This window comes from Mastomys coucha, unplaced genomic scaffold (genome assembly GCF_008632895.1).
Source record: "Mastomys coucha isolate ucsf_1 unplaced genomic scaffold, UCSF_Mcou_1 pScaffold12, whole genome shotgun sequence".
In the NCBI taxonomy this organism is placed as follows: domain Eukaryota; kingdom Metazoa; phylum Chordata; class Mammalia; order Rodentia; family Muridae; genus Mastomys; species Mastomys coucha.
Window position 1 is genome coordinate 31,907,765 of NW_022196894.1, and position 13,426 is coordinate 31,921,190.

The window sequence follows — 13,426 nt, forward strand, 5'->3', positions numbered from 1 at the left end:
ATCTATCTATCTATCTATCTAATATTTAGGTAGTAACCTAAACTACTATAGTGTAGGAAACTATGTAACCAAACAGTAAAGAGGCTGGTAGGGAAGACAAAAAGATGCTGCTATGAAAGGGCAGTTTAATCTCTGTGGCATTCTCTAGTGTGGTTATTTAGTGTTCTGAGTCAGAAACATGCTTGGCAATGTTGTTGGGAAAAGTGCCTATTCCCTTCATTTGCAGAGTGCAGGATTTCACATGGTTTAATTTGAATTTAAAAAGAGTTTGTTAGAGCTACATTTTTAAAGTTAGAGGTAGAATTATAGCTATTTAGAAAACTTGATATTCATCCATTCCTTCCTGAGCCCCGAATTCTTTCACACCAACTCCTGCTTGCCTGGGGTCATGCTTAGCAGAGAGCCCTATGGAAGTGTCATTTTCCAGAATGGGACTATACAATATGGGAGCTGCTCTTTTTTCACTATGGGTATTTAAATGTATCAAGATTAAGTACAATGCCAATGGAACTCCTTAGCAGCTTGGTAGCTGCACAGGCACCATGGTAAAGGTGTTGGACAGTGTACTACAGACTTCAGCTCTGCAGACAGTTCCCCAGACAGTGATGTCCAGTCCTACCTCAGGTGCTTCTCCATTTGCGCACATAGTCTCCTTGGGACTAGTGAGGCAGACTAGTGAGGCTGGCAGTGCTGTCTCTAGGGTTTCTGTCTCAGCTCACCAAGTCCCAGGAGCAGCTCCACTCAACTCCCTTTATGTCAGGCTCCTGAGGGGCCTCAGGGACTTTGTGTCACATTTTTTTTTTGTTTTGTTTTGTTTTTTTACTGTATCTCAAGAGTCTCTCTACATGAATTTTAGAACCTAGTTATTTCTACCAGTGGGACATACTGGTGTTCTTGCTGACCATTTACTGACAGGAAACATGTTTAGCATGCAACAGGAAGGATTCTTGGAATCCTTGGAAAAACAGGCTGTGAGGTTTTAGGGTTCTGTGATTCTACTTCAACAAAAGCATAGTTGTGACTGGCAGTGTCTTCTATAAGTTATCAGGAAATGTGATGTAGCGAATATTTTTGGAATATTGATATACATACATGGTTGAGGGCAAGGATGATGGAAGAGTCAGGAATAGAGGAAACAGCTCACACCAACGCTGAATAGAATTTGAAACGCAAGAGAACAAGAGTGTGGGGTGCTTAGTCCCGGATGATGACTCCATCAGGATTTTGTACAGCCTTAATGGAGTAAAACCACTCTTGTCTCCTCAGTGTGCAGGTAACCACGTTAAGTGTGCAGGTAGGGATGCGGACAGCTTCTCATGAGAGCCAGAAAGGGGTGCCGCAGGACACTTACTGCTCTTTCCACTAAGAATCCTGAATGACTGTGGACATTCTTGGGTAAACAAGAAAGGAGTCTAGCAGCAACCGACTCTGAGACCTGACCAGGTGAGAAAGAGCGCGTCCGGTGAAAGAGAAGGTTTACCCGGGGCTTTGATCCACCGGATGGGCAGCCGGATGCCCTGCATGTACCCCGTCAGTGTGCTCCACCGAATTCCCCACCAACATACTTGTTATGGAAGTCATAGATCTCCTGGATGTTGCCAAAGATGATGTGCTCCTTATTGAGGATCCCAGGGGGTATCTCCTCCACACCGCTGGTCATTTCCCACAGGTAGGTCTGTAAGGCAGTGACAGATTCATCACTGGCAAGCATGCCACAAGAGACCCAGACAAAAGAGGCCCCTCAGTCAGGAGGCCACAGTGGGACTGTGACTGCATACAGAGTTAAAAGGCGATGTGTTTGACAAGTGGAACAGAAAGAAAGAACCTGACCGCTACGTTACTCTGAACCCCAGCAAGGGCAGGCTCCAGTCTTGTCATTCATCAGATCTGTGTCACGGCTTATGTTTTGAAATGAAGTGTCTGACATACTTTTCTCCCCTGATGCTGCACTGTTTTTCTTTTTCTTTTCCTTCTTTTTTTTTTTTTTTAGTCTGGGTCTAGCTCCAGCTTGAGAGAAGTGTAGACCTTCTTTTCAAAAGCATTTCAAACTCCCTTGCAGTTGTGCTGGACTCTGGAAGACCTCCCCAACCGCCTTTTTATTCTCTGGCAGAAGAGCAAGGGCACTGGCTGCTCTCAAGGGGTTGACAAGGGCCAGGTTCCGCTTCTGCAGTGGGTCTGGGGACTGGCTGCTGCCGAGACTTACCTCCAAGCACTCGTGCAAGTCCCTTACATAAGCCTTCTCCGTCTGAAGCAGTTCAGCCATAATGAATCTAGGAGGAAACAGATGGGCTTTCAGTTGCTTACGGATACATCGTCTCCTCTCCAACTTTACTTCCTCCCTCTGGCCCTTGTGACACTTGAGTGTCCTGCTTTTGGCTAGACCAATGAAGCTCTTCCCTCTCTGGAGCTCTCTCACTCCAGTCATTTGCTCTCCATCCCTTCTCCACGTCTGTGCTCAGCCAGTTCCATTGTCTTGTGCTTCCCACTCGTGCCTATGTCACTGTGCGGATATGCTGTCAACTGTACGTGTACACAGGCATGTATGTACAAGATATGTGGCTGCTCACATTGTAGCACAGCAGCTACATGGTCTGAACAATGGTTTTCTCCAAACAACAGTTTTCTACATCTTACAGCTCCCAGAACCAAATTAAACAGGCTCCAAGTCGGGCAAAGATGACTTAGCTCAGGGCTTTACAGTTTTCTGTAAAGGATCAGGTTGTATTTACGGGCTGTTCAGTTTCTGGCATAACCACTCACCAGAGCTGCTGTAACCTGAAAGGCAGCAGAGGTAAGTGCAGATATGTTCCAATTAAACCAGGGTACTAAAAGTTTTATATGTCCCCATACGATAGTCTCTGTTTGATTTCCTCAACCAACTAGAATATAATACTCATTTTTAGATTATAGACTACACAAAACAGGATGAGCCCAATTTAACTTGTGGGCCACAGTTGGCTGACTCTGACCTTGGTTGGTCCTGTTTGGTATTTAGGTAGTATCTCCAATGAGATTTATTTGCATCACAAACCTGTGCACACAAAATTAGCATGTGCTAGATAGTTCACAACGTCAAGTGATTGATGTGCTTCAGGCTCCTTCCAAGGGAAGTTTATGCTCTGTGTCTATGAGAAAAGGACTCCTTCCTTAGACTCCTAAATAACACAAGGAACCTGAGCATGCATGACTTCATTATTGTGCATCTATTTACTTTTTCTCCTTTTATTAGAAATAGTGCTTGTTAGCCAGTATATGACAATCTAATTAATACAACCTATATATTTACACACTTATCTTACATTCTCAGTATCAGTTTTGCATAACAGTTCATGCCAAGAATTCCTGTTTCCAGGTGTTCTATCACATGAAAAATTTGAGAAATAATGTGCTCAAGGTGTGTCCTTTTGAAAACATGACCAGAAATACTATTCGAGCAGTATCTTTTCCAGGATCTTCATCTGGCTGGGCTTTTCCTTAAAGCAATGTTTTATGTTGATAGTGGCCTTCTACTAAAGTTAAAGGATTGATGTAAAGACTACACTTTTGCAGAGGTCAACTAGCCACTCTCTTCTTAATCTTCCTCTGTTGGTAGAGCGGAAAGTGTGTGAATATTGCAGTTAGACAAGCAGGAACTGAATTACAAATCTGTCAGTCACTAGATAGACCTGCTTCTCCAGACCTCAGGACTTCTTATCCATAACACAGCTGACCACCCAGGCCTGCTGCAAGGATTAAGTAAGATCCTGTGAGAAACAGCCTAGTGCACAGGATCTTGGGAAATACTCAGAGATTAAGCCTTAAACTAGAAAACCTAAGAAATTAGGGAAGATCTAAAGGGGCACAGCCATCTTTGGCCATTGCCTTGGGTTTCCTTTCCTCCTCTTGTTCTTCTTCTCCTACCTGCTTCCTCTACGTTAGCCATCTTTGTAATGCACGCCTCCATTCTTCCCATTACCCACTGCTTGATGATTTTCCCCTTTACTATAGAAAAAAGGAGCCAGGAGGGTTAGCCAAATATAATCCTTTCCTTTGCTTCTCTTCGATAGCCTGAATTATGTCCTACAGAATTAATATACTCAAATCCCATCCCTACATTCCTCAGATCTTGACTTTATTTGGAAATAGTCATCTCAGTACAGAGTGGGATGGGTCTCAACCAAAACTGGCCAGTGTCCTTATAGAGAGGGGGTTTGTATACAAGGCACAAATAATCAGGAAGAATGCCACATGAATGTGAATGTTCCACTAACAAATGAGGGGAGAGGCCTAGAGCAGATCTTTCCCACTCTAACCTCAGTGGGAATGGAACCTTTGGTTCCTTCGTTTTAGATCTCTGGCTTCCAGGCCACATACATTCCTGTTGTTGAAGTCACCCAGCTGCAGTACTTTGTTACACAGCTCTACAAACCAATACAACCCTACATGGATGACTCTCTGCTTCATAGAGCAGCATTCGTTTCTTCAGTCTTAAGAAAGCCATGATCTCTTTTCCATTTTGATAAAATTAACTTCTTAATCCCAGACACACTGATTTTTTTCTAGCATTACTCAGACAAAATATAGTATTCTTTATAAAGCTCCTTCCATGATCTATGCATGTGTGATTTTTATAACTTCAGTTTAAAGAAAGTAAAATACCAGGATATTGTAAGGCTGTCATAGCTCATTCTTCCCATGTTCAAAGTCCTGTAATTCTTGATTAATGTGAAACGTGAGTCAACCACCTTCTAAGTAACCCAACCAAAAGAGCTGTTGTGCCTAGGTGTGGTTCTAGGATCCCTGTGGGTACCCAAAACTGCAGCTGCCCAAGTTCCTCCTATAAACATATAACTTATATACACTCCTATACAGTTTATATAACCTCTGGATTACTTAAAAGCCCAAGACAATGTAAGTACCATACAAATATTGGCTGTATTATACTGTCTAGAAAACAATGATAAGACATGGTAGTTTGTGATGCTCTGTACAGGCATAATTTTCCATGAATATCCAGGGGTGGTTAAACGGGAAGATGTGGGACTCATGAATAGAGAGGGCTGGCTGAACTTGGAGAACAGAGCAGGAATCTAATAATAAATTGGTCCCAGCTCTCTAAGTAGATTTTGGCTCTAACCAATCTCATGCTAAGAAAAATAGGATTCAGTTTATGAAAATCTCAGGTAACTTCAGATTCTTCAATAATGTTCAAATCTTAGCATCCCCTCTCTCTCTTAGCTGTCTCATTTCCATGTGGGCCAACTGAGACATGGGGGTAAACCTCTCAACTTTACCTTTGACACCTACAATTTATTCTCAGGGCCAGTTTCAAGATACATCTTCCTTTCTATATAAAATATTCTCTAGGCAGAGATTGAAATACAAATATCTGAACCAAATATGGGCATGGGGGAGGGGAGATGTTGGAATCTCTCTTGTAGCATCTTGTTTTCTTCTGGACCAAGCACATCCCTAAAACTCAAGTAAGAAAACGGATGCTATCACCTCTTTTTCCTCCCTTCCTTCTGTTCTTCCTTCCTTTCTTCACTCTGTCCTTCTGTCCTGTTCTTCCTTCTGTCCTTCCTTTCTTCCTTGTTCCCCTCCCTCTCTCCTTTCTTAATTCCCCCTTTTTTCAGATAGAGTCTCATTACATAGCTCAGACTGGCCTTGCCCTGCCAATCTCCCTGTCTTAACCTTTGAGTGCTGGCATGTGTTACTGTATTCAGCTATGGGGCTTATTTGGATACCTTCTTGTCCCTCACCTAAGGTTTTGGTTTCTATATCTAGTAACATTCCATAAACTTCTCTTAGTCAACTGTGGTATCCCTGTTACTCTGTGAACCATGGTACATATAAGAGAGTATAAAATACCCCTTATCATCAAAGAGTTTATAATCTGGCTAGTGAGACATGACCATAGAATAAGTAAAAAAAACCAGCAGAGGATGTAGGTGAGGGTTCATGGAGGCATATGGTATGGATTTTAAAGAATTAATATGGTTGAAACAGAGAGCAAATGAAACTACACACAAGAGAAAGAAGAAGAGAGGGGAGGAAAGAATCAAACCAAGAGGGGAAGGGTCTGAGCCAGGAACACTGCATGAGCAACTGCATCTAATGTTCTTGCTGCCGGAGTCAGGGACAGTAATCCGTCCCAGTGTTGCTTGAACAGGGAAGAACTCTGAAATGAGGCTGACTTAGGTTGGGCCAAATGCTGGGGAGTCCAATCTTTTCTCAGAGGGCAGCACAAAGCTATTTGAAATTTGAAGCCAGTGAGAGATGTAACAGAAAGGAAACATGGTGTATTCGATGTTAGGTGTGAAGACCCAGAATTATGGATCTACTTATTATATGCTGACTGTGGCACTTGGGGAGAGTTTCTTAGCTTTCTTAGGCCTGATTTCTGTTACATGGAGTGGTTTGGTTTTGTTACTGTTGAGCTCTGACACTGTGAAGTAATACTTGATGGTCTGAGGGGTAGGTATGCCCTGGGAAGTCCCCACTACATGAAGAGCAGTTGGATGCAGTAGAGAACAGAGAGGCTGAGAGGTCCTCAACCTCTCAGCTTATCTCTTCAACGTCCACCCTAACACCTGCAGGTAGACCAGATGACTCATCAAGCGGACACAAGGGATGGGTAGCAGGGGGAATTGAGGAAGAGCCTGTTAGCTGCAGTGGGAGCCCCCCACCCCTTGCCAACATACTCTTTCTTCCGAGCTGACTTCCGTTTCTCTTCATTGACCTCATGGTTAGCATCCCGGAGCTTGACCTCCCGATCCGAAAGGCTTGCTGGGATGATGTCCAGCTCTAGGTCCTTGTTATCCTGCATGAGAAGTGTCACAGAGGTCACTTTGGGGAAGTGGTAAAAGAACCTAATGGAAGTAGGTGACAAGATGGGCAAATCTTCAAGGTCTTATCTACAAGGTCTCTCCATAGGGTAATTCTGCCTTTCAAGTAAAAAAGCTATAGAATGTTCTGGCCAAATATTTAGTGCCTCTATTTGTAGCTACAGACATGTTATCTGTTTTCCAGGCCTTTGGCCTTGATTAAATCTAAATATGAATCAGCTAAGAATTGATTCTTCATCAATAAAACAAGTAGGAATCAGAAACACAGGAAAAGTCTGAAAATATCTCATTTGTCAAGAGAAAATAAGCTATTTTTATTTAAATAGGCACTTTCCCTTGGAAATAGGAATGGAATTCCTGATCAGTGACTGAACCTTATAACTGCTCATCCCTGCTTGCTTAAAGCCATCATTGGTGTTAGGTATGAAGGGACCCACAGAAGAAAACCCACTGGCTGGGGAGACATAAGCCTTAAGGTTTAGTGGTCTGACCACTTTACTCGAGGCTTCTCTGCTTCGGAGCATGGGCCTGTTTAAAAACAAGAGTGGGAAATCCTGGGATTAAATGCCAGGCTGCATTTAGCTTTTAATTCATAGGTTACCGACCTCTATTATAAAAAAGAGATTAAAAGCTGGTCTTCCTTTGCTTCATAGAACTTAGTGCCTTCTTTTAGTTGAAATGTCAAACAGCCTTTATACACACTGTGCCCCTTATTCTTGAAAACCATTCTAATCGTTGGCTCATTAACATAATTGGTTAGACACTATTACTGATGAGACCAAAAGAAAGGGTTTACTCAACAGTTAACTACAGGGAAAGGAAAAAACCCTCTGCTTCATATTCCTGGCCAGCCAATTCTGCAGTACATAGAACATTAATCACGGTGGGGGATGAGGAAGGGAGACGGTGTGGGGGAGGGGGAAGGGAGAGATGAATGAATCAGTAAGGCTCCCAAGCCTGTTAAAATGTACACGGTTCATGGGCTCTGCAGCTCTGAAGACCGCCTTGGAAACACGCTCCCTCAGTGGCGATGCAACCAGTGGCACTGAGGGGAGGAGAAGGAGGCAGCTCCAGAGGACAGCACCTCACACGTACCTCCGTGTTGACTCCCAGGGCTTTCTCCAGGGAGTACCGGTACTTCCCCATCCTCAGGGAGAAATCTCGATAGTGCTTGTCCACCGTGGTCACCCATTTCCGTATCTCTGTGGCATGGATGTGGCCCTTTTCCACAAAGCTGTCTGCTAGCTGGATCAGCAGCTTCACCTTCTCCTTTGTTTGCTGCCCCGAGAGATGGCTTAACATTACTGGATCACATTATTCTCAGGCCCGTTTACCCCAAGCCCCCTCTGCTCCGCACGGTACCTCCCAGTGGATGTTAGTTTGTGTGGCAACTTTGTTAACTCACCTTTTGGGTGGCTTAGAACAAATTATTAAAATGTCCTGTGCCGTCAGTTTCTTTACCCACAAAATAGGAATCATAATAGCACCTGCTTCATGAAGTTATTGAGAACATTAGTGGGCCAACGATGCCTACTGGTTAGAATATGCCTGGCACACAGTAGGTGCTTACTAGAGCCACTGTAAGAAACTTTGTTGTGGAACACTCTCTTCCAGGTATGATATGCCCACACCTCTATTGAACTGTCAGCAGCTCTGATCACCTAAAGGAGACCTGTGTAAAATTGGGCCTATTGACTTTCCATCACAGATGAGAGGTAGGGCTTCTGAGGCCTAACCTTCCCAAGGATTTATAGACAGTTAAAGGTTACTAGGGGGAAGTTCTCACAAGGCCATGCCAATTCCAAAAGATATATAAGCAGCTAGCAGTTGCTAGGAGCAGTGACATTTCCTTCAGTGGTAGAGTAGCTTGTAACTGGCCCATGCTCCTCTAAGAATCCCCTGTAAGTTCCCAGTGAGTGGAACTGCTTCCTTGGTCTGTCACTGGTACCTTAACAAGTTGAGAGGCAGTTGTTCATGTCTGCAGAACATGCAGACAGTTCACACAGCTAGTTAAGTCAGAAACGTTAGCCATTGCTACTGATGTGAGATCTCTTATATTAATATCACCATTTATTAACTTATAGTGCACGCTGTCATCATATATGAGACTCATATGAGCTTTAAGAAGCATTCAGAGGGGGGATGGAAGAGTGTCTGTGAGCCAGATGCAAAAGCTCGAGGTTCAGCTTTTAGAGCTGGTCCAAAATGACACCATCAATAATGAGAGCAGTGTTTGCCTCTGACCCTCTGTTCCTGGTTCCTGCCCCTCTCTGTACCCAAGACAGGCACTAGACATCTGTAAGCTCATACAGGCTAGGGTCTGATGAATCTGACTAGCAGACTTCTATCAGCTTTACTGAGATTGTTCAAGGGAGATATTACAGGGCTAAACTGTCAATAGCCTGACGTGGGGTGGGTTAACTTCATTTGTAACAAGAGTATGCTAGGATTTCCTATTTCTACAGTTCTCTGTAGAGAGCTGTGGGTTGGGCTTCGGGGATAAACAAAAGGAGAAATAAAAAAAAAATCATTTGCCCCTATCTGAAATCTCCAGAAGGGACAAGATTTTCATACAAAATAGTTGACGGCTCAGGGCATCATGTAATTGAATGTCAACGTGAGAAGTATGTTACAGCAGAAGGATTTTACAGTGGAGGAGAGGAAAGCAGAGCTGTTTGGGAAGGCAGGGAAGGCCTGCTGGGTAAGACTCAGAAACAGAAGGACAGCAAACACCTGCTCACCTTTTAGTATACAGGTGGATTCTGAAACTAAAATTTATCAGAAATACCTTGAAAAATCTTAAGAAAAAGGAAATATTTAAAATATTATTAAAATATAAAATAGTTAAATAATATGCTATAAGGAAAATGTTCTTTTGTGAAAAGGAGGGGCACAATTTGAAAGACAGCAGATCTTTCCCATCTTGTAAGATGCAGAGTGAAAGAGTTGATAAGCCAGATACCATGGAAGAGAAACCTGGTGTCACAGTCACCACTGAGAAGGGTGACCCTAAGGTGTGTATGTGTGTGTGTGGGGGGGCATGGTTCTGATAAATACTCCCCAGCTGCTGTGTGTTCCAGAAAGTTTCAGCATCAGAGGAAGTCTAAGACTGAAAAGTGGAAAAACAAAGAGAAGATTCTAGTCAGTGTCCCAAAACTGTTCAGGACTGACAAGAAAGCTGGTGACCATGCAGCTAAGCTTTGCAGGATGCACAGATTATCATCCCACTGACGGTATGCACGAAGTTGCCGAGCCACAGCAAAAGCCCTTCAGCCAGTGTGTGAGACAGCCACACACACCATCAGCCTTCTGGGATCATCCTTAACGGAATACCAGGGGATCAAGAGGGCAGTTTTCCTTACACAGCTGTAGTGGCTTGCTACTTGTAACTGGATCTTGCCCCTCAATCGAGTCCCTTCATGTAGAACACATCAGAAACCCTGTCATTGTCACCTCCATAAGAATCAATATCAGCCATGTAAAATTCCCACACAGCAACGTTACTTCAGGATACAGCAATGGCAGCCTCAGACACCCGGAAGGTGGGATCCTCACCACAGAAAGAGAAAGATGAGCTCACAGAACATCACAAGGCTGACGGTCAAGGATCAAAGCTTTTCCTCAATTCCTGAGCCACATGCAATCCTTTTTCTTGCTAACAAATGTTATTCACCCTGACAGATTAGTGGTCGGAACTTCTTACCAGGAATCTAAGCAAACAACTGATTTATCACAAGAAGACAGCAGGGCCTTTCTTTACCCCACCATTCTAGCCTCTTACAGCCCTGACTACTCCACATACCCAGTTCCAGGCTTAGCCACGGCCCTTCCTAAGAGAGTAATGCTGGAGTGGGAGCAGAGTTCTCCCTGATGTGTGGCCAGGGCACAACACAATTAGTCTGCTCTTTTACCATAGTGGGCTGGCCAGGAGCTAGAGTCAAGGGCTGGAAGGGCTTGAAATAGAATAGAAGAGGTGGGTGTGAGGCTTGGAGGAATATCCCTCCACCATGAAATGGCAATAGTAACCATGCCAGGAACTGACTTAAAACAAGAAACCTTGCATGTCATTTCTCTTAGGGTTTTTATTTTTTCCTGTGGAGGATTTTTTTAATTTGTTATTTTCTTAAAAGTGGCTAAATTTTGTCCTATAATCAAGAATCTCTTTTTATATAAAGGTATTGGAAGTCACTATTGTCTGCTCCTGGTCAGGTGACTTGACTGAAGCTAGCGGAACCTGGATGAGAAGGCGTCGAAGCTGACTGGGATCAATAAGGAGAAAGCCTGTGACTGAAGTTATGACTGAGAGCTCTCTGTCCTCACAGAGGCCGGGAGTGAGCAGTCAGTAAACAGTGTGGTCAAGGTATACCACCCCTGGTCCTCCTTTGCAGGAGCCTTCTCTGAGGTTCTCCACTGCTGAGCTACAGCCAAGCTGAATGGTGGGAATGGCGCCTACGCATCCTACCCTCAGGCAGGTAGCCCTCCCTGCAGACAGGTGGGTATATTCCCACAGCTGCACATACAGGCCTCCATGTCAGCATGTGTCTGGAATAGTTACTCATGTGTCCTCTTCAGTGGGCCTGAAAGGCCAACCCTTACCATCTGTCCATCCTCACCGGCTAGCTTCATCTAGTGTTTTAGCTCTATCACTGCTGGCAGTGAGCTAAAGCTAGAACCAATCAGCACAATGGGGCAGCAACTGTGACCATGCCTCCTCCCTCTTAAAATACAATATGAAACCATGTGACCTGTCATGTTGCCTGCAGCTGATGAGATCAGAGGCCAAAACTTGTCCCAGTATGTCCATCACTGTGTGGGCAATGACTTTTCAGGTGTCCTGACTTTTAAAATAGTCTGTTTAAAAAGGGACGCTGGCAGCATGGTGACTCAGCTGAGCGTCTTTCTCTGGCGATCTGAACTACAGAGACAGGTGTCAGGTGGGGAACTGCAGAGTAGAAGAAAAACACAGAAGAAAGGCAGGGAAAGTAACCAGTAGGGGCTCTGGAGGCAGAAACAGGAGGACCACGTGAGCACTGAGGTTTGAGCAGTGTGGGTTACATAGTGGAACTCCCCCTCTTTCATGCTCCTTCAGACAGACAGGAACTTACTGCTACTAACTATATGGGGATGCTGGACGCTGCACACAGTGATGGTAAGAACTACTTTGGAACTGGAAATTCCTCAAAATTAAACAGAGAGGCACAGGATGACCCAGGTATTGTACTCCCAGGTGTACATACAAGAGGACGGAAAGAATGTGCTCACACAAGGCTTGTACACAGTGTTAATGATAACATTATTCATACAATCTACAAACTAAACATCAGTCACGTGATTAAACAGGAACTAAATATCCATTAGATACATGATGGAGCTAGATCTGCATGATGAAATATTATCTAGCCATCAAAAGAGATGACACGCTGACATATTAAAGCACAGGTGAATACAGAAAACATTACACTAAGGGGAAGAAGCCAGACATGGAAGATTACATATCAAATAATTCTATTTATGTGAAATGTATGGTGTGGGCATATATTAGAACTCCTAATATATATGGGGTTCTGGAACTCAGCTGTAGCTCCCGAATGTACTAAAAGCCCCACTAGATTGTTAAAAAAAAAAAAAAAAAAAAAAAAAAAAAAAAAAAAAAAAAAAAAAAAGGAAAAGAAAAGAAAAGAAAAAATCTAAAAACCACTTTGTTTTTCAGAAAAAAACAGAGTTCTGTTAGATGCTGAGAAGTTCAGTTTCCCTGTCAGCAAGTGTCTTTTCCCTATAATTTTTGAAACAATAAAAAGTATCATTTGTATTCTTCTAACTAGATTCCCTATAGGCACACCACAACGTACAATTGTGTGTTTTTATCTTTGCCAAATCTGTCTCATTTTTATTCTTATATTTGAGGGTGTTTATATAAAATTGCCTTTCTCTATTCAGTATTTCTTCAGCTTGATCTCGTCTTTGAAGCAGGGTGTAATAATTCAGCATAACTCCTTGCACTCTGCAATTGTGAGGGCTGTCATATTTCCTCTCTGTCTGTCACTCAAGGTTACTCTGCTCTCCTTACCAAGTTCACTTCACTGGTTATAAAGACTAGAAGCCAGCGCTGATTGCTTGAGTTCGTCTCTGGGGCTTGGGGGTTAGGCTGAGGTGGGGCAGGAGCTCTTCAGTCAGAGGTTCCTCATCTGAGTTGAGGAATATCCAGTAGATATTCTGACACAAAGGACCCTGAGATGGAGACCATGCTCTATGGGAACAAGGTAACGGCTAACAGACGTAATTCAGCTGGGCAGAAGACAGGAAACAGAGAGCCAAGCTAAGAAAAGCCATATTAACATAGACTTGAATGGCACAGTTCTGAAATCTATCCAAGATTCCTAGTGTTCATGCATGTTTGTGACCTCCCTTGCATACATCAGCTGTGCCTGGGGGACATCAGGTGAGTTAAGGTGGTTCTTGTCTTCAGAGATATAGTATGAGGTATCCCTGCAAGAGACTCCTTGAGATACTCAGGTTAATATAGGAGATAGCCCTGCACAAAGACTCCTGGAGAAAATAGGACTTGTGCCAGCTCCCAGGTGGCTATACACATGGGGACT

The 13,426-nt window shown here is 43.6% G+C and overlaps 1 protein-coding gene across 22 annotated transcripts in view; it reads right to left on the bottom strand.

Moving 5' to 3' along the window:
* Window positions 1–13,426, bottom strand: part of Kalrn (kalirin RhoGEF kinase) — a 604,914-nt gene that overhangs the window by 231,350 nt on the left and 360,138 nt on the right. For all 22 annotated transcript variants that reach the window (XM_031363740.1, XM_031363737.1, XM_031363736.1 and 19 more), the window contains exons 22-25: window positions 7,923–8,105; window positions 6,684–6,802; window positions 2,204–2,270; window positions 1,566–1,675 (exon numbers count right to left, since the gene is read on the bottom strand). In XM_031363740.1, the coding sequence (XP_031219600.1) occupies window positions 1,566–1,675; window positions 2,204–2,270; window positions 6,684–6,802; window positions 7,923–8,105 (479 nt within the window). The remainder of the gene's footprint in view (window positions 1–1,565; window positions 1,676–2,203; window positions 2,271–6,683; window positions 6,803–7,922; window positions 8,106–13,426) is intronic.